The sequence below is a fragment of the Lycium ferocissimum genome, chromosome 10 (assembly GCF_029784015.1).
Source record: "Lycium ferocissimum isolate CSIRO_LF1 chromosome 10, AGI_CSIRO_Lferr_CH_V1, whole genome shotgun sequence".
In the NCBI taxonomy this organism is placed as follows: domain Eukaryota; kingdom Viridiplantae; phylum Streptophyta; class Magnoliopsida; order Solanales; family Solanaceae; genus Lycium; species Lycium ferocissimum.
The window spans coordinates 45375767-45402272 of record NC_081351.1 but is presented as its reverse complement, the minus strand read 5'-3'; the positions used below and the strand labels follow the sequence as shown (position 1 = coordinate 45402272).

The 26506-nt window shown below is 36.0% G+C and overlaps 1 protein-coding gene across 4 annotated transcripts; it reads right to left on the bottom strand.

Moving 5' to 3' along the window:
* Positions 1 to 767: 767 nt before the first annotated feature.
* Positions 768 to 26482, bottom strand: LOC132034056 (protein translocase subunit SECA2, chloroplastic). 4 transcript variants are annotated; one of them, XM_059424278.1, is made up of 37 exons: positions 24531 to 26482; positions 24197 to 24252; positions 22946 to 23218; positions 22628 to 22864; positions 22333 to 22452; positions 22019 to 22147; positions 19589 to 19723; positions 19420 to 19489; positions 19243 to 19307; positions 18864 to 18984; positions 18432 to 18523; positions 18177 to 18242; positions 17891 to 17955; positions 17731 to 17818; positions 17153 to 17218; positions 16950 to 17065; positions 16754 to 16844; positions 15894 to 15977; positions 15676 to 15768; positions 15485 to 15580; positions 15292 to 15377; positions 13859 to 13937; positions 13616 to 13729; positions 13429 to 13524; positions 13292 to 13355; positions 12811 to 13100; positions 10310 to 10365; positions 6338 to 6455; positions 6039 to 6119; positions 5766 to 5845; positions 3277 to 3331; positions 3101 to 3170; positions 2832 to 3021; positions 2622 to 2745; positions 1950 to 2024; positions 1657 to 1862; positions 768 to 1475 (listed from the first exon to the last, which is right to left on the bottom strand). In XM_059424278.1, exons 1-36 carry the CDS (start codon positions 26248 to 26250, stop codon positions 1701 to 1703), a joined length of 5523 nt encoding a protein of 1840 aa, XP_059280261.1. In that variant the 5' UTR covers positions 26251 to 26482; the 3' UTR covers positions 768 to 1475; positions 1657 to 1700. The 4 variants fall into 4 exon arrangements, 2 of the variants coding, with proteins under 2 accessions (XP_059280261.1, XP_059280260.1); XR_009408932.1 differs by lacking the exons at positions 22019 to 22147; positions 22333 to 22452; positions 22628 to 22864; ... (1 more) ...; positions 24197 to 24252; positions 24531 to 26482 and adding an exon at positions 20161 to 20425 and having other exon boundaries at positions 768 to 1076; positions 1144 to 1475; XR_009408933.1 differs by lacking the exons at positions 22019 to 22147; positions 22333 to 22452; positions 22628 to 22864; ... (1 more) ...; positions 24197 to 24252; positions 24531 to 26482 and adding an exon at positions 20161 to 20425 and having other exon boundaries at positions 768 to 1268; positions 1349 to 1475.
* Between the last annotated feature and the right edge of the window lie 24 nt (positions 26483 to 26506).

The window sequence follows — 26506 nt, the reverse complement described above, 5'->3', positions numbered from 1 at the left end:
TTGAAAAGTCAAAGTGTTTTTCATTTAAAAAAAAAATATTATTTAATTAAAGCCAAGTTTTTGATGAAGACCGAACTGCTTTTAAGTAAGCCATTGTTTTCAAAATATAGTTTTTCCAAAAAATAAGTGCTTTTTAGAACAAGATTACCCATAGCACAAACTCACATTTACCAAACTATAATTAATAGAGAAAATAATTGATTGTAATTAATTCATATTTACTTTTATCTTCTCTTTGAACTAAAATTGGAAACTTCTTACTTTAGTTCCAAATTATCTACATTTTTATCTTATAAGTTCACTCTACATATTGGTGAATTTGACAAACAATACAGCAGCAACAAAACCCAACTTAAGATGGGAGTTTTCCATTTTTTATATGCAATTGAGCAGTATTTTAATTGCAAATGCATCGCTTATATCTAAAACAATAGATTAATTGCCATATGAGTACAATTTACAATCATGCGCATAGAGTACTTGGCGCAATATACAAAAAAATGCTTCCGCATATACATTATTCCAATAAGTATTTGCAGGGAGCTCGACACATATACATTATTTCCAATGTTACAAACATTTTTTTAATGACGGTGGTGTCAGGACCAACTCGAGCACACCTCAGACTATACAACCGGCTACATGCTGCATTTCACCAACACAGATACTAGGTAGCTTTGTCCATCAAAGCTTGATCTCCAAGGTTGCTCGCACCAATGGTGCATATGGCAAATTTGAAGACTTGTCTCCCAATTATTTTGTACATAACTTAACAGAGAGGTTGAACTCAAGGATCAAGATCCTGCATTTCTACACTTTACATAAGAAGCTCGAGCAATTGAAGTCCTAGGATATATGGTTGTGAATGATAGATAATGATGCATGCTATGATAGATATTCAGCTTAATGCCATTCAGATTTCTGCAAGCCCTGCCAACAATTTGGCGGACACCATCTGCAATGGCTCATCCCTAGTGCCTTTGACCAAATTGAAAGGCCTCTCTTCAACGCCTTCTGAGCTAGACCAAGCGATACTGAACACCTATCCACATCTCGGATTTTTTTTTTCTTTGAAACTACAAAAACTACATGTCAATACAGTTTTAACTAGCCAACACAGTTCAAAAAAAGGAATCTTCCTACTTTTGTCTTCCTGAATCTCCTTGGTCTTTTTCTGACAGTCCTTGTATGTGCAAGATGCTCTATACTGTTCAGAGGTAATTTATCCCTGCTTCAAAGGACAGCCACCTGAGCTCCAGTGCTCCTACCTAAGGATATCAAACAGAACTAAATTAAAGAGGGGGAAAAGTACGACATTCGGGTACTACAGAAATGCTACTTTAGTTACTTGCAGAAGTTGCTAATGAAGTCAGGCTATGCATCCAGATCATGCCATCTGTACATCTTCAGTAAGCTGGAATAAGACGGGGAAATTCATCCCTCGGAATGGGAGGTGGTAGTGAGAATCCAAGATCCTGCACGCATACCATTTAGCAACCAACAATAAGCAATTCAGAAAACCCATTCTTCTCGTCCCCATTTCCCCCACCATCATCCCAGAAAAAATAATAGTACTAAAAATAATATGAGGAGTGTCCAGCCAAGCCGAGAAGCAAAGATAGAGCAAGCATGTTAACCTACAACGAATATATATACCTGAACACAAGCAGCAACAGAACATGTGAAAAGACAGCAACTAATTAAATATATAACTCTTGAGATTCCATCCGAGATGACCAATAGCGAAGGAGACACTCCACAGTCAGCCTCCTAGTTGCACTGAGCATTGAGATGAAAAATTTGCAACCATCGATCTTGTACTCCTCGAGTGGATTTCTATGCCCAAAACTCCTTACATTCACCTGTTCCAAGAACCCAGAGGGAGAATCAATAAACAAATTCCAATCAAGGAAAGCATAGATTGTCTAACCAATGTGCAAATACCATACCGCTGAACTTAGTCGGTTCATGTTTATAAGATGATCCCTCCAGAAGCAATCTAATGTCTTCAGAAGTACTGCCCTCTAAATCCACAGAACATAAGAAATCAATTTAGAGAATAAGGTTCTTGAACTGATGCATATGCACAAACTACACATCCAAACCCTCTATGACAATAATATAATCCCTATATGGGAGGCAATTATTATGCAATCAAAGAGAAATAAAATAAGATCATAACCAAACAGGAAGCAAAAGGATTTCTGGTCAGTGGCATGGTCTTATTTATATTTTAAACATTGAAAAGATTTAAAATTACACCAGCACCAGAATTTACATTCCTTTTTTCTTTTTCTTTTTTTTTCTTTTTTTTTTTCATTCTTCATGGTTATGACCAAGAAAAAGTATAATGGGCTCACCCCTCTACTTTTCCCACTTAAATACCAGGCAAAGCTTGCAGTAGGGTTCAAACTAGTGGGGTAAACCACACATCACGCTTTGCGCTCTTACCACTAGATCAAAACCCTGAGAGTATTCTTTTTCCTCTTTCTTTTAATAAAAGAGTACATACAGTCGGATAATGACACATCTGGCCAGCAAACTTGATATGATAGCATACCAATGAGTTTATCATGGGGAATGAGCATATTAGCATCAGCAAGCTGAAGAGAAAATGTTACCTCTATTTCTTTCACGTATACAGCATCATATCCAGATTCTTGTATGACATCTAAATAGCTGGCAATGAGGAAATCCCCCAGGTACTTTCGGAGGAAATTAACCATCTCTCTGTACTTCCCATGCCTGGTACAGAAATCAGACTTATGTTATCAGAAGATTGCAATAAAGAAGTTTAAATCATTGAACTCACTGATGTAGATTGGTCATACTTGGTTGAATCATCAGAGCATATAGCTAGCCAGCGTCTGAAAGAAGAGGTCTTTCCACGTATACCTCTAAAAGAATTTGGAGTTGGAGGCAAATTTGGAAGGGAAAAGTTGTCAATAGATACAGATAGCAACTTCCGAAGTTGTATAAGTGAATTAAGTAATGCTTCCTCGGTAATCCCGGCAAATGAATCTACACATAATTTCCTGGTCAAACTTTATGATGCAAACTTGCAAAATTCATAACTGGTTATTGCAGAATCCACTCTTACCATCCAATAGCTCGCCCGCAAGATCTTTGAACTCCTTTAAGATTTTGTCCAAGCACCAATTACTTGGGTGCTATGACATTTAGCAAAATAACATCAGAGAGAAAAGAAAATAGAAGATCAGAACAATGCAATGCATCATAAAAAACTTGTCTAGTTCAGAGAAGAAGTTTAGCTACCTTTTGCGGATTAACACTCTTAAAGATAACATCATCCACCACTGCTTGCATGTATCTTCATAGAATTGTAATGGTGGTGAGAAAATCTTAATCCAATACAATGTGCACATACAAAGAAATGAGTTTGCACAATGAACAATGATCTCACATTAAAAGTCAAGTACCCTGATCACAGTGGTCTAACAGAGGGAAATAGGCTAGAATATATAATGTCTTCCAACTGTTTCACCATGTACAGATCCCAGAAAACACCGTTCAAGAAATATAAGACTCTAACCCCACAGTACACCTAGAGTAAATAAAGACAAACTGCCAGAAAATCTAAGCCTGATTTTACTGGGGCCTTTCGACCTCCAGATGCACTGGTTGTCTGGTCTATAGGTGTGAAACCATGGTGAGTGAAGGTGTCAAAAGGGATCGAGGTATATCTAAAATCACATAGATGGAAGTTATCTCAAAAGACCAACAGTCTCTTGGTTTCGATGTAGAAAGATACGATACGATGGAAGAAAAAAAATATATGACAATATCAATTAGTTGGGAATTTATTCTATTAATGTTAATACATCTCCTTTAGGTCCTATGCTTTCTAGGAGTCTTTTAGCCGTATTAGAGATTCAGCCGTATTAGAGATTCTTATGCCAGTAGGAAATATAGAGAACCTCTAGTACTTTTCATTTTTCTATCTTGTACTTTTCATTTAAATGGAGAACATGGTCAGTGCGGTTTCATGTAACTGACCCAGCTTGTTTGGGACTCAGGCATAATGGTAGTTGTTGTTGTTTCAAACCAATGAAAGTAGATGCATCAATTTTCACATAAATAGTGTTTCAAGATACTGGGCAATTTCACCTCAAAATAGCATAGCACATTTGGATAGTATACTGCATGCACCAAGTTAAACGTGGCATTAAGGGTAAAGAATTATTAAGAGAACTTGATCATTTTGTTTTATGGTGTGGCTTTTCACTTCGTAAAAGAATTATAAGTAAATTAGTCTTGGATAGCCAACTGTGAAAGCACCACTGATTAAAATCCCTGAGCAATGTCACAAAGTATTATAAGATGACACAAAAGTTGGCTATTTCCTCAAACTTCATGCAAAGTCTGGCTCAACTCTTCATTTTTCCTTGAGATAGAATTTTTAACAACATTTTGTGCTGAATAGAATTGCGTCCACTAATCTAATATCCCATACTAAGCTTTAGGATCATCAATCCACCAAGCCCGCAAGAGATATGGCTGAGAAAGGGGGGTACAAATATATAAAAGAAAAAGAGGTTGCTACAGGATTAACAGTACCAGTTTAAAAAAAAAAAAATGAGGTTGCTATAGGATCATCAAATCACCAAGCCCGCAAGAGATATGGCTGAGAAAGTCGGGCGACAAATATATAAAAGAAAAAGAGGTCACTACTTGTACCCCGTTTCATACCTTCATTAAGGGGTATAGGTCATTGTGCAACGCAAGTCTCTTATCAGCATCCAAACAGGTCATTATTTTATTTCACTTCAAAATCTAGCATAAAGTATTGATCCTTGATTTCCTGGAAATACTATCTAACTTATAAGACAAGGGATATCTTCACAATATCAGCTATACTTATGCTGGTTGTCATTGATAAAAAAGATCTCATCATGTTATAAGATCTCATCGTGTTATTTGCTTATCAGCATTTTGTAGAAGTATACTCCCTATGTCACATAGTTTGTTGACTTGGTCAAAGTTATCTCGTAACAAAATGACAAAGTAATAAAATACATAAAAGTATTACTCCCTCCCTTCGAATTTGATAGACCTAGGATCCAAGAAGAAAATCAAAGCAAGAGTTTAAAATCTCAACAATGAAAAAACATGTGCGGCCATATGTTGACTTTCGTAGTTTAGGAGGATGAAATAGAAGAAAGTTGTAGTGTAGAGTGGAAAAGTACTCCTGTGTAACATGAAAATTTGTTAAATAATTTCTTTTGGAAAGAGGATACCATTTTAGAGCGGAGAAAAAAGATAACAAAAACCTCTTTTGGATGAAGGGAATATATTATCCGAGTCTTATTATATCCAATACAGCATAATGTGGAGTAAAAGAATCAACACAATTTAAAAAGAAACTGACAAATAATAGGGTGGTATTCTTCATATGAAAACTCAGATACTATTCACGAGTGCAGATAGATCAGTTTAGAGATGCTGGTTCCAGCATTCAAATGACTAATAACTGTTCGGCCATGCTTTTGGGATAGCAGAAGCTGTTTTTTCAGAAGCTAAAAAAATGTAGCCTTTCTGCAAAAGTAAGCACCTTTAAGGAAATAGACTTAGAAGCACTTTTTAAAAGTTTGGCCAAACACTAATTGCTGCTCAAAAGTGTTTTTCAAATTGATTAGCCAAACACAAACTGCTTCTCACCAAAAGTACTTTTTTGAAAAGCACTTCTCAAAATAAGCTGATTTTAGAAGCTTAGCCGATCATGCTATAAGTATCAAGAGGCTCACTTGAAAATGTGCTCTGAACAACTTTCAAAATCTCCAGTTAAAATTAATTGCCGAAGATCGTAAACATGCTTTCTTTGAACCTGCGAAGTAGAAAAAGTAAAGCATATAATATGGAAAGAATATGTTCATGCAGAATCATCTATATAAAAATCAACCAGTAGATTAAATACTAAAATGCACACATTCATGAGTCAAAAATAGGGGATAATATCCTGAAATGAGAAACAAAGACATCAAAACAGCAGAAACTATATCAGTACATGAAGTAGATACCTCAAGAACTTCATCGAATTCTACTAGGCTCTTTCGTATTCCAAAAAAATATTTCTCAGCATTGATTTGTAAACCCAAAAGCTGACAGGTAACCAAAGTTTCAACATCATCGTTAGAAGCATGTCAGAGAAAGAAAAAAACAAGGGTAAAGAAAAAAAACAAGGGTATCTTTGAAAAGCAGAAATAACACTGAAACCAAACGTAGCCAAGCCATAGTTATCCATAAAAACAGAATGGGAAAAACCACAGCATACTAAATAACAGAGATAGAAACAGAGCGAACAGAGATTATTTAGCACCTGTTTAACGATTCCATGACCTTCTATTGGAATATCTTCATTATTTGTAATCCTGGATATAAGGTTCACTGCCCACTCAGTGTCAAAGTTAAATTTTTGAAACATCTCATCCTGCAAGCTGTAATAAATAGAAGTAGCTAGAATCAGTATAGCACTTAAGGGTAACGGGTCAGTCACAAAATGCACAGTTCTTTTCATGAAAAGCAGAGCTACATTAAGTGAATTTATACAAGAATTTTGATATTTCAGCTAAACCAAGAATATTTTCATCAGACTGCAGGCAAGTAGAAGCCAAAGAGTACAATTTTGAGCTTAAATAACTGCAGAAAATCTGATGCAGATACACCTTGTGGAATATGCAGAAACTTTAACCTGAACTAGGAATCAAGAACAAGTGTGAAGGAGCTTTGTCTTTTAATACAAGAATACAGAACTATGTTGTCTTGTTTGTTCTTTTATATGCATAGTGCTTACAACTCGTGTAGTTGAACCACCAACTACTGTTTACTTCAGAAACATACATATAGACAAGGAGTGGCGAACAACCGGACCCAGGATAAATAAATCATGGGTGCTAAACTACTTTTAATCGTACAGTTGCTAATTGTAACACCTCATGCACTCGGGCCAAGGTTTGACTAGTAAGATGGGGGTATAATGAACCCAATATGAGTAGTGTAGAAAGGTGTTTGAAACCTAATCAAGTCATAAGAACAATCCTCGGGCAAAGTAAAGTCGGAAGCTATCTACGGAGAATGTTTTCAAGTGAGTTTGCAGCAGGTCTCACTTAAAGTGAGCTGTGAGTACACGGAAAAATCTATATGGAATTTGGGAAAACTTCCTTCATGAAAGTTGTAGATCTTTGAAATACCTTTCCAACGGTATATTATGGAGGTCAAACGGACTTCTGTACAAAAAGTTATGTCCGTTTTACTAAAACAGTGTTCTGCCAACTTACGGCAGAATTTACGGGCCGTAAATCTGGCCGTAAATTTTTGCCCAAAAATCAGACACTTACTGATTTACGATAGACTTTACGGGACGTAAATCTGATTTACGGGCCGTAAATGGGCCTAAAATGGGCGTAAAACAGGTCCGACAACAACTTCAAAACTTCGTTTTAAGGCTTTTTCATTTCATTCTTCACATCCCCAAGCCCTAGAACGACCATTCTCTCTTCTCCTCATCCTCATACATCTAAGTCCCTCCCATGTATTCCCAAGTGAATTTTAATGATTATACATAAATTCTAAGCGAAATCCTATGTTAACAACCTAGGGTTTTCAAGAAAAGCCATTTCAACATTCAGGCTTTTGGAATTCTTCTACAAAGATTCAGACTTTTCACAAGTTTTGGAGCGATTAAGGTATGTAGGGTTTCTATCCACGTGTGGGAACATCATTGTTCTTCCCCACGCCACGTTCATCCATGAAAACACGAAGTTCCATAACCTAGGGTTTCTATTATAATTCATGATAACCCTAAGTTACAAGTATCATGTTATACCATGTTTCTATTACTAATTCGTTATTGTATTCTTGACATTCCATTTTTGTTGTTGAGAATCCGTATGTAATCCACAAATACCCATGTCTTGAATTCTATGGGTTCTTAAATGCAAGATATGAATCATTATGTCTATTTTCATGAAATTCTACATGCTTCCATGTTTTCATAAAAGTTATACTATATACCTAGATTCGTGTTATATTACACTCACGAATCATGTTTACAACCATGTTTATGTAATTCATGGGCTTCTAAGCCAATTATATCCACGTTCATGTGTTGGGAGTTGCATAGATTACTGAGAAGACTCAGACAGCCTTAAACTACGTATGCCAGCGTAGGATAAGGATCGCTCCACCCAGCTAGGACAATTCCTTCATGTTTACCCATGCGGGTTATTGGATCCATTCATGTCATGTTTATGTCTCGTACCCCGGTAAGGTATGAGATGGCTTAGCTGATCAGGCAGAGATCAGACGCCGCGTGCTCACGTGGTGGTTACATGTCGGTTATACTAAGGCTCTCCCACTTAAAATGCTTTACTCATGTTATATGTGTGTATATATATATATATATATATATTCATGTCAGATGATACTCATGTTCATGTTCAGCTTACAGTTTCAGTTCCATTATTTCATGTGCCATGTTTATTTCATTCAGTTGCTCTACATATCAGTGCAATTCAAATGTAACGACGTCCCCTTTTTATTGTGCACGGGGGCTGCGATTTCTGATGCGTAGGATTGATTTATAGGACGACGGATCTACTCATTAGGACTATTGCTCGTATCAGCTAGTGGTGAGCCCCATCTCATTCAGGGTTTTATATTTATTTACTTCTTATCAGTTATGCAGTTAAGATATGCCGGGGGCCTTGTCCCGGTAAACAGTTTAGCAGTCAGACTCGTGTAAGAGGTTTCATAAACTAGTTCAGTTATGTCGTATCAGATGTTTAGAGTCGTATAGCCAGTATTGACTCAGTAATTATTATATTTTAAGACTATTTACGCATCTTGTTTAAACAGTATTTTCATTAGTATTATGATGACTCGTTTTATTCAGACTATTCATGTTTTAAAGTGTATTCCACCAGTTCATGTCCTATGTTGTCTCAGCAAGCCATGTGGTTCGCTCGGTCAGATGCAGCAAGGCACGGAGTGTCGTGCTACGCCTAGGCAATGGTTCGGGGCGTGACACTAATAATCACGTAAAGAAAAGGAGTAATATTTTGTTTCGTCCACTTCTTTGACTCGTGCACCCATTGCTATTTCTGCGGATTGGGTGCTTAGTAACTCTATTTGCAATATTTTACTAGCTTCCAGTATAGATTGTAAGTGTTTAGGTAAGAGAATGGGTGCTTAAGCACGCGCGCACACACATGTATTTATATATATATACTAGTTTCTCGGCACGTGCGTTGCACGTGTATGCCAAGTTATGTAATATATGTTTGATTAAAATAATATTCCCTTTGTCCCAATTTATGTGACACACTTTCCTTTTAATCTATCAAGAATGTCACATTTCCATATCGCGTTCGGAAGATGAAAGTGGCGGAAATGAGAATCTTTGCGATGGATGTGTGGGAACACGAAGCGATAGGGATTAGGAATGAAGTTATCCGAGATTTCGGTGGAGGACAAGAACGAGGTCGAGATGGTTTGGGCATGTTTGCGGAGAAAATTCCCCTTTTACTATGGACTTAATGAGATGATTTACAATGGTTAGACATGACACGAATATCTAAAATTTGTTGGACCACAAATTTCAAAAGTCTTTATCTTTCTTAAACTTTGTGCCCCTTGATTTGTGCGAGTGTCTGTTTGCAGAATGGTTTATCATGGCTTATTCACTTTCGTTGTTTTCATTTTCATAATTGCTTTGAATTGTTTACCTTATCTAACCTTTCCTATGCTTGCCACGTAAACGTTGTTGTTGTTGTCCCAATTTAGGCACACTCTTCCTTTTAATCTATAGGAGAGTTTCCATATCTAGTGTGTGTGTGATATACGAATATCTATTTGTTTGGACCCACAAATTTCAAAAGTCTCCACTCTTTCTTAAACGGACGTGTGTGTGTATATATACATATAGTTTCTCGGGACGTGTGTTGCACATGTATGCCGAGTTACGTAATATACACTTGATTAAAATAATATTAATAATGTCGCCTCTTGTCATTTTCTCCTTCGCCTCCAAGTAAAGCCAACTCGTAAATTTTTTTTTTTAAACCCCTCCCCCAGGAGCTTGAGCTCCCTTGGTGACTCGAACCCACAACCATCGGGTTAGAGGTGGAGGGTGCTTACCATCTCAGCAACCCCCTCTTGTCTAAGCCAACTCGTGTATGTATGTGTGTGTGTGTAATTATCTTCTTAAAACAAAGATACAGTTAAGTACTTCTAATGTACCTCATGATCAAAGTATTGAAGAGGAAGGATTATAGTTAATATGGCTTCTTACCTCACCATAAACCGTGTTGATCCAGGATCACCCTGCCTGCCTGATCTACCACGAAGCTACAAGCACAACTTATAGATCAATATACATGGTTAACAACTTAACACGTCAAAGGTAAAGCAATACCAAAAAGTTACATCATAAAAAAGAATTTGAAGAACATGCCATTATGAGTTGCATCACCCATTTAAACTGACATTACACGAGCTCAACAGGTATGATCGAACAAGGCAGAACTAAGTTCCTGGCATTCTACAGTAAAAATTAGCTATTATGAAAGTTCAAGCTTGTAACAGAAGTCACCATGATAGAAGACTAACAAAAAGAAGGGAGATGAAACAACCACACACACAAGGAAAAAATATTCAACCGCTAAATAAATTGCAATGGAGTCCTTGCCAGACAAGATACAAATTATTTGACAGAGCATCCATGTACATTAAGCCAACTTTAAACTAGGAAGCACTAGTACAAATTTCTAAGGTGCATATCATAGTGTAGTGGTAGCACATAATTATCAATTTAGGCCAAACAGAAGACTATATACTTAGAACAAAGTATATGTCCAATTTGTAATCATGCATTATCCTTCTATTTTCAACAGTTTTGTGTCTTCATTTCACATTTCTATCAGGTACAAAGTTGTATCCACACCCGTCCTGTAGAGACTCCACATCAACACTATGGTAAGCATCTATTTGTTGACCCTAAACTCCTAGTCAAAAAAAATTGACGGTCATCTTGTGTCTGTATTTTGCCTGTTGCTTATATGAAGAAAACCACGTTTTGGATATGGGCAAGCTGATGATTTGGCTCGCACAGAGAAAAGGCTTAAGGTTAATAAGCAATCACCATTTTTCTCTGAGACTCATCAATGAATCCATATACTACTATTGATTAAAATCACAGCTCCTGTAGTTATTGTCTCAAAACAACTTTAGTAAAGCCAAAAAAAAAAAGGTATCTGATGGGTCAAAGGTGAAAAAATCTTACAGCTTAAAAGATCAAGTCAAACTACAAAATGAAACTTCAACTAATTGACAAATAAGTAGCAAAGCTAGACCACAAAGAAAAGTGATCTGCAAATGAAAAACTTTGTAAGCCAAATAAAAATCCTTGTCATTAAGATGAACTTCCAGTAAACTAATGATCTGTTCTAGTTTCTTTTTGGCAACTATCAAATGAGCATTTCACCTCCATAAACACAATTTGTCATGATTAACAACTGCTAAATTAACATTCCTTATTGTTGCTTTTTAGGAATCTTATTCTGCTCTCAAAATATCACAGAACAGCAAGGTGGATCATTTATAAAGTTACCCTCATCTATCCATGCTCCAAACCCACCAAAACAAATTGCAAACAGTAAATGAGGCAAAGAAGACTCAATGAAGCAAGGAACAAAATAGGGAGCTTTCATTCTATAGGCTGACTACAGACGTAGCATCAAATATTAAGCACCACTGGCCTTGGTAAATGACAGGCTTATCCAAAACAATTTATTGTACAAGCGCTTAACCTATTTTAGAAGAGAATTTGTATTTCCTAGGAATTGTTTGACCGTTGAGCATGTTATGCAGTAAAAAGATTTTCAAGTAAACTAAAAGGATAGAGGTATACAGTAATAAGAGAACTTCCACAAATGCAAGGCTGGTGAGGAGATAAATCCCAAGCAACAAAGGTAACAAAACCTACATCGTGTCTCGCATATATTTAGAAGGAAAAGAAGAGTCGAGAAACCATCCCAGCATGCATTTGGTGGACTTTATGGAAAGAAAGGAAAGCAAGATGTTATGATGGAACTAGCAACAACATTCAGAAGATCAAGATAAAGTGTCTCAGCCTACTTTACTTTTGGTGCAAACAGGATATGGTGGGGGAAGTAGAAACTTTAGTTGATTTCATAGGACAACTGTAAGTTTTATTTTTTTGGAGATAACATCTGCCCACTGTGGGTTGTAAGATCCTACCTCATCACTTTTGAATGATGAGTTTTTTGTGTAAATACAAAGTTACCTTTACCTCAAAAAAAGAAGAAGAGTCGAGAAACATTTTCAGCCATCTGTAGATGCATATATATCTCTCTTTCTCTCTCACATACACACTTTTTATTTTTTTGGATAACCATGGTGTCGGGGAAAGCTTGCACGCACTTCGACTAATTCCACAGGGTACCTGCTACCTCTCACCAGCACAGATACTGGGCAACTCTCACTCTCTTTCTCTCTTCTTGCTCAATCGAGAGGAAAATATGTAACTTCATCCAAAATGTATTAAAATTGCCCACACATAAACTAGTTAATAAAAACGATAAGCCTAGGCGAGTCAAGAAAAACAACTGCTATACTCATTAGAATACAAAGTTTTCAAAGCATTCTTTCATTTTTCTCCAACATGAACAAGCATATTTCAAAAGGACAAAGGTTTACATTATTTTATTTTCTTGACAAAAAGCATTAAGTTAGTTTTCCTCCTTGAAAGTCCTACACCAAACTAAAACTCACCTGGTTATCAATTCTCCTGGACTCATGCAGAGAAGTTCCAATGACATGAAGCCCCCCCAGCCTTTTCACTTCTAGCCCTTCATTCAAACAGTGAGACACGCAATCCTCAAGAACTGATACATAAGTTAGAGCAATGGATGGACCAAGAGGGTAAAATTCTGACTGCTCATCAGCCTGCTTCTGTAACTCTTTTATCTCCACTGACTGACTCAGCTCAATGGATTCAGATATCATAGACTTCGCCTCTTGATATGACCATTTCTTGCTCTCATTTTTGCTAACGTGCTTAGCTAGATAATGAATATAACAAACAGAAACCACAAAGAGAGAGTTATCAGATAAAAAAAAGTCAGTACATCAATATCAAGATGCTAAACTATTACTCATCAGAAGCTATCAGTTAAATTTTCTATTGATCAAGCGAAGATATCAGTTAAAACTGATTTAGACTTTGAGATACTAGTTGATCAAAACTACTAACCCATCAGAGCCGCCTTAGCAAGCAAAGCCAATGATGACGGTCCAACTTTTATCTTTGACAGAACCTACATACAAAAATACTATCAGCGGAGGAGTACTTGCTTCTTTATTTGATGAGGAAAGAAATGCCAAAAGAACCTTTTGAGAATTTGGTTCTCCATCAACATCAACTTCAGGAACATCTTGTGTCAGAAATGGAAGTATACTTTCCTCCAAAATTTCCTTCGCAAGCATCTTTATCATGGAAAAGTTATGAATGTCATTCCAGGTGCTAGGGCCTAAATATGAAATAGTAAAATGTCAAAGCACATAGATGTCAACTTGCCTTTGGATTTCCTCCCAGGATTATGTCAGTGCCCCTTCCTGCCATGTTCGTAGATATGGTGATTGCATATTTTCTCCCTGCTTGTGCAACAGTGTCAGCCTCCCTAGCAGCATACTGCAAGAATCAAGATAAAATCACTCAAAAGGCAGCAAAATAGTATCACATGTATAGATGTGCAAGTAGGAAAATACCAAACCAAACTGAAATTATGAGTTAAAGTAGAGTTCAAGATTTCTGCAAAACCTTGGGACGAGCATTGAGGACATTGTGTGGAATTTTTCTTTCCTTCAGCAAGTCAGACAAGTATTCAGAATTTTCAACACTGCATTCGAATTAGCATTAGTCAAAATATACATATAGTAACATTAATTGCCAGCAAATGTGCAAATGTGATGACCAAAAAGGAAAATTCAAATATTAGATGACTAACTGAGACCTAACAAAAACAAAACTTCTAGCAGCCCAACAGCATTGCAGTTCAGAGAAACTTTATAGGCTACTAGACAGAGACCCGCACGGAATAAATGGCAACAAATACTCTTATCAAACGGTCGTCTAATGAAGTCAAATTTAAGCAGATATTATTTTCTCTGTAGTGGAAAGGATGACCTCATATGTGTCAAAAGTAACTAACAGAGTGAAGTTAATAACCCCATTATTGCTTAAATCAGAACTTGTCGAGTAAAATCAGTATTACCTGGTAGAAAAACAAGCAGACCTAAGAAAGTATGCTTCTTTGTAGAAAAATTTAACAGAAGAATTTTCACTAATATAAACCTATATGTCCCCCTCCTGAAAAAAAAATCATAAAATAGAGAAAAGGGAAAAAAGACAGGACAAACGAAAACAGAGAAATTGAAATTCAGTTTCTACAGTTGCTATCTGCATTTTCTTTGTCGGTCTTTCCCCTTTTTTTCTTTTTGGCCACTCGACTACATATTATATCCTCTCTGTTGGCTTTTGCTCTTGCTGATAGTCTAATTATTCTCACTGATTATTTTCCCTCTGTTATGCTTGTGCACAGGAATAAGACAAACTAATCAATCTCTCAAGTAGCATCTAGCAAGTACTTTTTTGATTCCAGTTTTCACATTGACATCTGACTGTCTTTTTCATCTAATAACAATGAAAGGGGAATTTAGGGAAAGAGAGACGAGTAAGATAGGATAAAACGATCGAGGTTTGGTCACCTAGGCGAGCCAAAGGCTCATATATGAGTATTTACGCTATCCATCATATAGGGAAAATTTTACCATGATGGTGTGTTTACCAAATTATGATGTCAAAGATATAAGACCTGCAGACCTTTTTTTGAGTCAAAGGTAACCATTTGTATTAACCATAACTTAACACCTAAAAAATGTTAAGTTAAGCACTTTACAGAATCATACTTACAGCAAAAGTCAGTGCCCCTATTCAAAAGCTAAAACTTATACATTGTCAATTAAATCTACCAATTCTTCTATAAGACCTGCAGACCTACAAATGCTTCACAGAGTAACTCCTCAAAATAATATATATGTACATAGAGATATATGTGTGTACGTCTGTCTGCTCGCATATATTCAAAAGCAATGTTATAATCAATGATAGTTGCATATGCAAGAGCCAATATTTAAACAGTTTCTTAACTTTAAAGCAGTAAATCAAACCAAAAACATCCGTCACAGAAGTACCTTGTTGTCCCCACTAAAACTGGACGACCCAATCGAAACATGAACTCTACTTCTTCACGAACATACTCCCATTTTCCTCGTGCAGTCTGAAGGCATAACAATATAGAAAGCATGCAAATTGAAATCAGAGACTTGTTACATATTCCTTTTCCCAAAACCTCATTAAACTTATTGAATATGATAAACATCTTACCGCAAAAGCTTGAATTGGTAAATCATTACGAATGTTAGGCAAATTTGTCGGCACCTCAATTACTGGAATTTGAAACATCTTCAAGAACTCTTTTTCCTGCAGTGCACAGGTATATAGATGACAAGTATCATAAACATTGAAATTCATTACTAAAGCATAAACTATATTTGAGACTCTTAGAGTGGCCCCACCTCAGTTTTTGCAGTCCCAGTCATCCCTGAGAGCTTTGGATAAAGCTTAAATAGAGATTGATATGTAATTTGTGCCACGACAACAGAATCAGCCTAGAAATGAAAACAGAATCAGCCTACGAAATGAATAGATCGTTGACTTTTAATAAAGGAAGAATTAGCATATACTTAAGAAACCATTTTTAGAAAGGAGCAGTCAACAGCAGGAGATAGTGTACCTGGATTTTAAGGCCTTCTTTAGCCTCCACGGCCTGATGGATTCCCTCGGACCATCGCCTTTTCTCCTCCACTCTTCCAGTCAACTGTAAATTAATACCAAGAAAGGAAATCAATATCTGTCATGCAACAAATATGACCAGAGCTCTTTAGATAACCATTCTCAACGATTAGAATTTAGTCAGACTATTAGAGTAGTTTTCGAGATCTAAAATCGCATGGACGGAAGTTGTCTAGAAAGACCTACGATCTCTTGGAATCCATGCACACCTACCAAAAAGTAAGACATAATGGAAGAAATAAGTTTTAGTCATGTTTGTACATTCACTTTAGGTCCAATATTTGCTAGGAGTCTTTATATATATATATATATATATATATATATATATTTACACACATGCCAGTAGAAAATATATGGAGAACTTCTAGGCAGGGTCAGGAATATAAATCATCACTATCCCTTTTTCTCCATTTGGACTCATTTCATTCCAATACTCAATAATGTCTGCATAAAGTCATTAGATATATGAGAAAATGAAACCCTAAAAACCGCAGTTGTTGAAGGTTTCTTAACCCTAACTTGCTTGGAATTGAGACGTAGTTGTTGTAATAAAATTATTAACAACAGGTCGAATGACAATCGTTAAAAGAAAAAACAGAGATAATCATGACATTATCTTAATACTGACCATACCATTATCCCTTCATGGTTGAAAAACACCTAACAATTCTACCTTAAGGGTTAAAATGAATAGAGTAAGGAAGGGAAGTCAATAAACAAAATGAAATTAAAATCATCAGTGACAATAAAAGAGACCAAGAACACAATCATATTTAATGAGGGGACTTCTTCTGCAAGTACCTCATTGATTATAAGAGCCTTCCCATTTCTAACAATGTATTGGACATCGCGCTTGTAGAACTCCTTGGCTTTTAAAGCATTCATGACGAATCTGCAGTGTTCGATGTAATAGTTAAAACAAAAGTACCTGCAATCTAACTAAAGAAATAAAATGGAAAACAAAGGAAGCAAACAGAACAACAAGGTAGATATTTACCTAGCCCATGGATCATTCTCATCCCACAAGTCACTTGTTTCTAGGGCCATCTCGGCAAGTGCAATTCCCTCCTCAGTTAACTCCACCGAATTATCCTTAAGCTCTATGCTATAATGCTGATATTACAAGTAAACATCATTTAATGTGTAATGTTGCCACAGAGCTCAAGTTTTAAAGGGATAACTCAGAAACTTGAAACTCACAAGACCCTTAATAAGCAACTCAGCTAATCTAGAAGCAACAGGGTAACGAGCAGCGTCCTCATTAGCCTGAGATAGAAGGCAAAAAGAAATTTTAAAAAATAATTAAGTAAAAGACAAAGAAAAATAAAGAAAGCAAACATAAACAAGGTACACTGAAAATTATGATATCCAACTAGCCAAAAACTCGTGCAGTCAATACTTTCCGATGAAACAAAGAAAAAACTACTCCCTCCGTCCATTTTTACTTGTCATGTATTGACTTGACACACCCCTTAAGGAGTCATAAATAGAATGACAATCTTACTATACCACCCCTAATTATTGCTAAGTCATCTAATGATTGAAATCAAGCAAACATGCTTAAAAGTTGTGGAGCCACTAACAATTCATTGAAGTTTCCAACTCAATAATTAAAATTAAGGTAAAATAGGTATGAAATGGTAAATTATCTCTTGGTTTTCCAAAGTGGACATCTATTTTCAGTATACGGGACAAGCAAAAATGGACGGAGGGACTAATATATTTTGGATAATCCTATCAACAGTACTTTGACAATATAAGAAGACAATGAGACATACCTCACCACTTATCAACAAGGGATTTCTTCCTTCATCGATGAGGACTGAATCAACTTCATCAACTATAGCAAAATGGAAGGGCTTTGGCCTGTTTGTACAAGGTAAATATGAACCATCACACAGATTATCAAGAGAGAGAGAGAGGGGTCTATCAATTTACCATCTCATCACAAGTTGCTCATGGTTAGTGGCAAGATTATCTCGAAGATAGTCAAAACCGAGTTCCTGCACCATTGGAAAAAAAGGGGGGAAAAAGGTGGAGCAAGGGAGGCAGGAAAGATGTAGTCGTTAGGAAACTAAATCGACCATCAAAGGATGTCAGAAAGCTTCACTTGCTAAGCAACTAAGAGAAATGAAGAAGTATAAACCAGAAAAGATATCAGTTTCAAAAAATTAAACGAGAAAAGATATATGAACTAATATGCATGAAACTCACTACAACTTACTGAATTATTTGTGTACGTAATATCACAACTGTAATTAGATCTCCTCTCCTTGCTCTTCATCCCTCTCTGTGCATAGAAAGAATTACTATGTTAATTTTTAAGAGTTGGTCTCTAAAATAAAAAATAAAAAGACCAAACCCTTGAATTACCACAATTCTCGCAAAAACTACTTGCAAATTAAAATTAGAGAAAACATATATGCTAGATCAAAATATATAACATCAAAATTACAGACAGTTGATTATAGAAAATTACTTGGATAAGACCAACAGAAAGACCTAGAAAACGGTGGACACGTCCCATCCACTCAGCATCACGTTGAGCTAAGTAATCATTCACCGTTACCACTGTCAAAGGAGATGCCAAAAGAAAAATTAGTAAACACCAACAATTATTATCTATATTCACAGCCATGCTAATATTTGCAAATTCTAATTAATTAATCTATGTTTGCGGTAAAACCCCGCAGAAACGACTCATGTCCTGAATGGCTGATATTGAAGATTACTCAACAAGCATCCACGAATACCATTCACAGTCCTGAAGCTACAGCAGACAAATGTGCTTTCTAAGGGAGTAGAAATGGATGGAGAAATATTTACATGTATATGTGTGTGTAATATAGATATATAGATTGATTGATTCGTAGATATATACATACACATAAACACACTCAACAAAACATACCATGAACACCCTCTCCGGTTAAGGCATTAAGATATGCTGCCAACGTGGACACCAAGGTCTTCCCTTCTCCAGTCTTCATCTCTGCAATAGCCCCATCATGGAGCACTGCGCCTCCAATAATCTACGAATTCCAATTACAGAAGAATTGATCAATTTGCACAAATAAGAACGTCACATATGTAATATTGAATTATTCGCGAAGTAGTTTATTCTTATATCTACTTCATTATACCAAAATCCATGTATGATTTGATTACACATGACCACTCTCTAATAAGAAAACTGCAATATGTATTAACTGTGGAATTGGACAAATCAACATCCTTAAGAATATGCTATGCTATATAATCAACATGGTCAAGAATTACACAGGAGATACCTGAACATCGAAATGGCGCATTCCCAGCTTCCTTTTTGCAGCTTCACGGACAACCGCAAACGCCTCTAGAGATAGAAATTACAACAAACATGATAAAAAACAAGAATTTTAATTCCTTTCAACTAAAAGATTCAATCTTCATTAGCCAAAAAAATAAAGCATTGCATATTGTCAGACCAGCTTGAATATGAGCTAGTGTATCTCCTTCTCTCAAACGGCGCCGAAACTCCTCAGTTTTTGCGCTCAACTATTACAACAAAATACCAATAAGATTAAACAAAAGAAAAGAAGACAAAATAACACAAGATAAACAAAAAAGAAACTTTCTTTGTTTAGAGAAACCAACCTGCTCATCAGAAAGATCGTGAATTTGCGGCTCGAAGGAATTGACAGAATTAACAAGCCTGTAATAATCTTTTACAACCCAATTGTTCAAGCTGCTAATACCACTCCAGGATTTTCTTACTTCATTAGCTCTTTCCTTTTAAAACAAACAAGACAGAGAAAAAAAAAATGAAGCGAACCGAATTCGAATTGAATGAAACATGAATAAAAGCGTTGCATAAACAATAACACGAATCATCAACAACAACATACTCATTGTAATCCCACACAGTGGGGTCTGGAGAGAATAGAGTGTACGCAGACCTTACCCCTACCTCAGGAGGTAGAGAGGCTGTTTCCAATAGACCCTCAGCTCAAGCAAAAAAAAAACATATCAAAGTAGTTCAAGAAAAGAAATAACAAAAGTGAAGTAGCCATGGCAAAATACTAAAGCAACACTAACTACAACAAGATAATAAATACTATAAAAAGTACAAGAAATAACAGATAGTCAAACAAAAAAAAAGGTAAGTTGCAAAGAATTAAAAGATAAAAGAGTATAATAAGCAGCAGGTAAGAGTGTTTGTAGTGTACCAAGAGAGAAGCAGAGAGAGTGACGTGGCGGCGAGTGTTGGAAGGAGAAGAAAAAACAAGTAAAGGGTAGGTAGCAGCTGACTTGTTGTTGAACAAGAAAGGACTGAATAAAGGGCGGCGTTGTTGCTGCCCAAATTGCGGTGGCAATAGTGCGGTGTTGGTGGTTGCTGTAGCCATTCTTGTTGCACTGCTGTCTTTGCCTCGGCTTAGCAGCTAACGTTTTTCTCTTAAATGCACAATCGGATACTACACAAGTTGTGGTAGTAGTAATTATTTTTGGACAAAATTTCAGAAATATACAAGTTAGTCTCTTATATTGCGAAAAAAATTACCCAAAATTTATATTATAAAAAAAAATAGCTCAAAATATACAAATATATGCAAATATATACAGATATATACAAACATATACAGATACTTATATCAACATATATAAACATATAAGAAGGCACAAAAAGAGAAAAGTTTGGGTATTTTTTATAAGAATTAAAAAAAGGGTCAATTTTGATAGTATTATTGTCTCAATTAACATACAGTGTAATTTTCTCTTATTTTGGTTGTTTTATCAGTATATTTTAATTTTATTTTAGATTTGATCCTGAATTTGACGTCGAACATAAAGTAATCGACTAAATATATTAGCCAAATCTATAAAGTAGGAAGACTCGATTTTGAAGGTAGGCTTTTTTTTTTTTTTTTTTTTTTGCATAATACCTCATTATTCCAAATTTGATAGGTTTTATTCCTTGCACACCTAAATTATTTTTAACTTATTTATCCACTAGATTTGGCTGATTGATAGTCTTAGCCCCTTGAGCGTCGACGTGATAAAGAATATGAATTGACTCTCTTTTGAAAAAAAAATGGCTTTTAAGTGCAGTATTTTCCTATCGTTAATTACAATGTAATCATATATAATGAAATATTGTTCCCATTTTGTAAAAAAAAATTCTTGCTTCTTCTTAATATATATTGCATATCTTATCCTAAATTTTATTTTTATTTTTCCTTAGATGCAATGACGTTTTATTTCAGCTATGTATTTCTTTTTTTCTTTTTTTTGGGGTTAAATATGTAAAATAATTTGGTTGAAGCTCCATTATTTTTAGTCAAACAAAAAAGGTTTTAGCCAAATTATGAGGTTCCAACTGTATTTTTTTTTTTATTATTATTATTATTATACTTTAGATGCAATGACTATTTGTCCTTGTATATTTCTTTTTTTCAGGCAAAATTTAAAAGAATTGATTGGAACTCAATATTTTTAGCCAAAATAATTGCATACAGGAATTAAGAAGTTTGAAAAAGAAAAAAAAAATTCAAATTCAAGGAGTTTCCCATTCTTCCAGCCTACAAAAGTTTTAGATGTCAGAAGATAGTTCAATCTCAACATGAATCTCACTCATTCAGAGACAAGTATCACCTATACATATTGATCATCTGTTGAAAACTATACATTTCATGCTAATCTCTATACTCTTTACCATATACATCTTTCTTCAGTCAGAGTGCTTTTTACAGTACTGCTGCATCAATCACTATGTAGACTATCATGTTTTTACAACAGAAATGACTAAGTCTTATTCTTGATAATGTAAATAGCCCAGGAGCCAATAGTTGTCCGATTCCTTCTTTACTTCCTTAGTTACTCGAAACCATTGCTCGCTGAGACGAGATGCTTCTCAAAAGAAATAATTGATCAAACGATGAAAAAAAAGTGCCTTCGGGATTTATCTAACTGCAGAATAGTACACCTGAAAACATTTGATAAGCTACATCAGGACTTCATGCTTGTCAAAGAGGCATCCAATGGTGTTAACAAATAGCTTGTCCAATAAGGAGCTTAGTGTGACAATACCTTGATGACTCCGTCAGCTTGTCCAACAAAAAGCTTTCCTTGCCAGTAGATTAGAGCTGTTACTACAGAATCACATGTAATAGATCCGAGTGGAACGGCATCTATCTGATCACCATCTCTTGATAGTTCCTATAAAGAAAAATCAACTGTTTTAAGCCAGTACACCCAAGCACCATGAATTACAGTATAAAGCTCAAATTAAATCATCAACCAACTCCAATCTGAGAGCCTTTAGATGAGACATGATTACAGCACAAAAACTGCTATCATGATTACAGCACAAAAACTGCCATTATCATATGTTGTGCACATACCTTTACTTTTATTGTCTTGTCCCAGCCACCTGTAAAAATCCATTTCTCCTTCTTGTATGCAGAGAATATGGCACCATCATGTTCTTTCACAGATTTCACCAGAATATCGTCAAACCACATCTAATGGAATCAATAAAGGATGAGTGTATCTAATAAAACAACTGAATTTTTTTAATAACAAAACTACTACAAGCTTGAACACTATACTTTCTAGATACCCATATATTGAGGTTGTTGTTCAATATCCTAATCTAATCAAAACAAACTTTTATCTGCTTTGGATTCAAAACAGTACCTTTGTCAAACCGTTCTCATGAGCTGCAATGAGTGTATTCTCATCAGCAGCAAGACAAAAAACTGAGCAAACACTTCCTGGTGCTTCTTCCCCCAAAACTGCCAATGGAGTATGATCACTAAGGCACCATAACCTTACAGTTCCATCCCAACTACCACTGTAAAGAACCTCATCACATATTGCTAATGAAGATACAACTGATTTATGGCCATTCATAGTGCATGATAGACTGTAATCCTGGAGAGTGAGGAAGGGAGCAGTATTTCAGTTTCTGCCTCAGATAAACTAAATCACAACTAGAAAGCAACAGAAAATTGCCTGCAATGACCATGCTTTTATTGACTTGTCACCACTGCCAGTATATAGATATTGGCTTCCAGAGACAGCAAGGGCATGTATACCACTATAGCGCCAGTCCTGTTGCTCCTGTAGTTTCTGCAGTGGTTCTGGACTTAATGGAGTGCTAGCTCGCCAAATGCAAATTGCACCACCATTATCACCACTAATGCACAGTGGTCCTCCATAATCTACAAAAGCTACAGCCATAACTCTTTGCTCATGACCTTTGAATGAATGTACATGAGAATAGTCCTGTAACAGTTGGATAACTCAAGGAAGCTCATAAAGAGATAGCAAAAGGGGAAAAAGTTTATCTAGTAAAAGTATATGCCATATGAATGATATCTCTGTATTCTAGTGAAAGCCGTGCTGTAATAGGATTTAAGTTCAGATAAAAGAAAAAGAGAAACCATGATAAATCTTTTCTTTTCTTTGATAAACGAGAAATTCCCAAGGCCATGACACACGGTTTGGAAATCTGTAGATAATGGTCCCACCCCTCTACTCTTCTCCATTTAAATACTAGACTTTGGTTTGTGGCAGTGTTCGAACCCATGACGTGAACCTTAATCACACATAATGTGATGTGCTCTTACCACTAGACAGAAACGTTGGGGACATGTAAATCATATTTTAAGTTTTACCAAAATACTAGTGTGTCAATAATGTGAGCCAAAAATTGCATGGACTATCTACAGCTCCATACTTGGCAAACTACAAACTGCAAAGTATGAAAGAATAAAAAAAAATCAAAAGGCAAAATGATGCTACTTTTTGAAGAAAGGAGATAGCGAGCACCTAAAGAGATAATTTTAGTCTTCCTGTCATTTTCCATGTTTTTGCAGTTTATCTTAATTTATGCATTCCTGGAATACGTAAAACGGGCCTGTTGACCCAGAATCATAAGCAGCTAGAAAGTAAAACTAACCGCCATCCAAGTTAGCAGCGTTGTGGAATCAAGAAAGTAAAAGTAATAGGAAAATTCTCAGATTAGCACTTATATGTCAACTAGCCTAACACAGTTCCTCGAAAATAGCTCCAAAACTTTTCTTATTCATTTGTGTTAATCTAAGTGTGCCATTTTTAAAAGAACTTTTTCAATCTCTTCAATTCCAATTCCTAAGGTCATAGGCTAATTCCACAAAGAGGATCCAGGAATGATATAGTCCAAATTCCTATTAGCCAAAATGATGGAACAATTCATACAAATACTAGCTTTAACAGGTTTACCTGCAAAGACCATACATTGACCATTTTGTCAAATGACGAGCTGAACAGAAAGCCACCTGAAACGAGCAGCAGAGCAAAAGCCAAAATCAAGATTTATAAAAGCATTGATATTGTCTATATTTTCTCTAAGCTTTATGCAGAGAAAATGCACATAAAATAAGCATTAAAATCGTCAAGTTGCGAATAATTGCAATATGCAAAAACATAGAAAATAAGCTTCAATACACACATCAAATACCAAATATGAATAAACTGCAAGTATCTGGTAATTCAAGTAACTTAAGAAAGATCATGTAGTACTAAGGTATCAAAGAGAAACAAGCAGTGCTTGTACCTCCAATTGCTAACCCTGTGATACAATTAAGATGTCCTTTTAGATCAGTGCATTTCATTTGACCACACGAGAGGCCCTCAACAACATCCTTATTAGCCCCGAAATTTCCAACCCCATCAGCCTCCTCTCCGTTTACATTATCCACAGCAGAAGCATCATCAGTGCACCTTGGTGACTGTTTACTAACCTTATTAATTGACTGACAAAAGTATCCAAGAATTACGCAATTACATATGTTTTCCATTCTTGTTTCCTGCTTTAAGTCTTTTACCTCATCAAGTTCAGATTCGATCACAAGGACCCTTAATATTTTCCACAGTTCAGATATGAGTGGCCGATTTGCTGGATTATATTCCAAGCATTTGAGGAGAATCTCCTTTATATCAATAAACTCTGACCCCAATCTGCATTCAATTAGAGTTACAATCTGTTGCCTCCACTCCACGTACCATCTAACAAAGTCAGGACCTTTTTCATCTCTTACTGCATTAACCAAATAACTCAAATAATTCTGCATCTCTTCAGTAAATGGTTTACCAACTAGAAGTGAAATGATTGCACAAGCTAATGACCAAATATCAGAACCATATCCAACATCATGCATTGAGCTGCCTTCTATCACAATACCATCCAGTTTTGACAACTCAAAGAATACCTCTGGACTAACAAAAACACAATCTTCCACTATGTTATTTCTTAATCTCACCAACAAATCTTCACTAGCAGTTCCGCTCTTCCCAAAAACAACCTCTGTGAGCGTCTTACGAGCTCTCCTTCCTGTTGCCAAAACCTCACAAATATCAACATAAACGCGGCCAAACTTGTCAAAACCAAAACAAGAAAGTCCCAAACAACCCGGAAGCAATCCTCTCAAATGCAAATCACTCACCGTTTGACATATATCCAAACTAACTATCACGATCTCAGCTGCATTACTTACCTTTTCCACAGCATTTTTCTCAAAAACCGCATTCCCTAACACACCCATCTTCCCCAACAAACTCCCACTAAATGTCTCAGAGACCATGTACACACAATGATTATCTATATTGTACCAAAACCCATAAACCTTAGACATTACATGAAGTGCTAAACTTGCTTTGATGATTGACTCCAACTCGTTCCTCTCCCCTTCACTCAATCCATACAATACACTAACAACTTTCACTTCATAACTATATTCAAACTTAGAACACGAACCCTTATTCAAGTCAGCAAAATATCCAATTTCAAGAAGACTAACCTTTTCATTCTCTTTCAAAACACACCCCATAGAAGAAACACTGTTGGAAACCTTCAAAACCTTCCCATAGCACACAGAACCATTTGATTCAATGACTAAACTATCCTCTGGTAGGACCCATGTTTTCCAAATTGAGTAAAACTCATGAGACCACAAAAGGGGTTTGATAAAAACATGATCTTTATCATATTTTTGGGTTGAAACATGGTTCTTGGAACTCTTTGAGGTGTTGGAGAAGCGTAATAGATCAATGTTCTTGGGGAGAGATGAAATGGGGTTGGGAAGTTTAACAAGCTGAGTACAAGCTGGACAGCGGATTGTACAGGGAAAGGGGTTTTGTAACTGTGTCAAGCAGTCTTCACAGGTGGAGTGGCCACAGGCAAGGACTCGTGGGATGGTTGAAACGTCAACGTATTGTTGTAGACAAACTGGACACTCTGGTAGTTCTAGAGTTGACTCTGCTTCATCTTGCGCCATTTTAATGGAGAACTGGTTGTTATTGGCCCTTCAGAGGAAGGTGCTAGTAATATATTTGAACACTAATTCTATGAATATTTTTGGTGGGGGTGGTGAATTGAGAGGGAGACAGAGACAAGAATCAGAATATACGACATAAAACTAAAAATAAGAAAGATTGTCAAACAAATTGATTAAAACGATGAAGTAGCCAAAAACCAATTCAAGCGGGGACAAAAAATCGTTACAAGAGTTTCTGGCGTCTTTTCCTTGCTAA

Bases quoted from the DNA above. Each gene is read 5' to 3' on its own strand.
- LOC132034056 (XM_059424278.1), bottom strand. From the start codon at position 26,250: ATGGCGCAAGATGAAGCAGAGTCAACTCTAGAACTACCAGAGTGTCCA. The intron at 15,769-15,893 runs GTACACTATCTC...TTTCATTTCTAG, and splicing joins AAGAAGGCCTTAAAATCCAG to GCTGATTCTGTTGTCGTGGC. The intron at 15,378-15,484 runs GTAAGATGTTTA...TTATGCCTTCAG, and splicing joins TACCAATTCAAGCTTTTGCG to ACTGCACGAGGAAAATGGGA.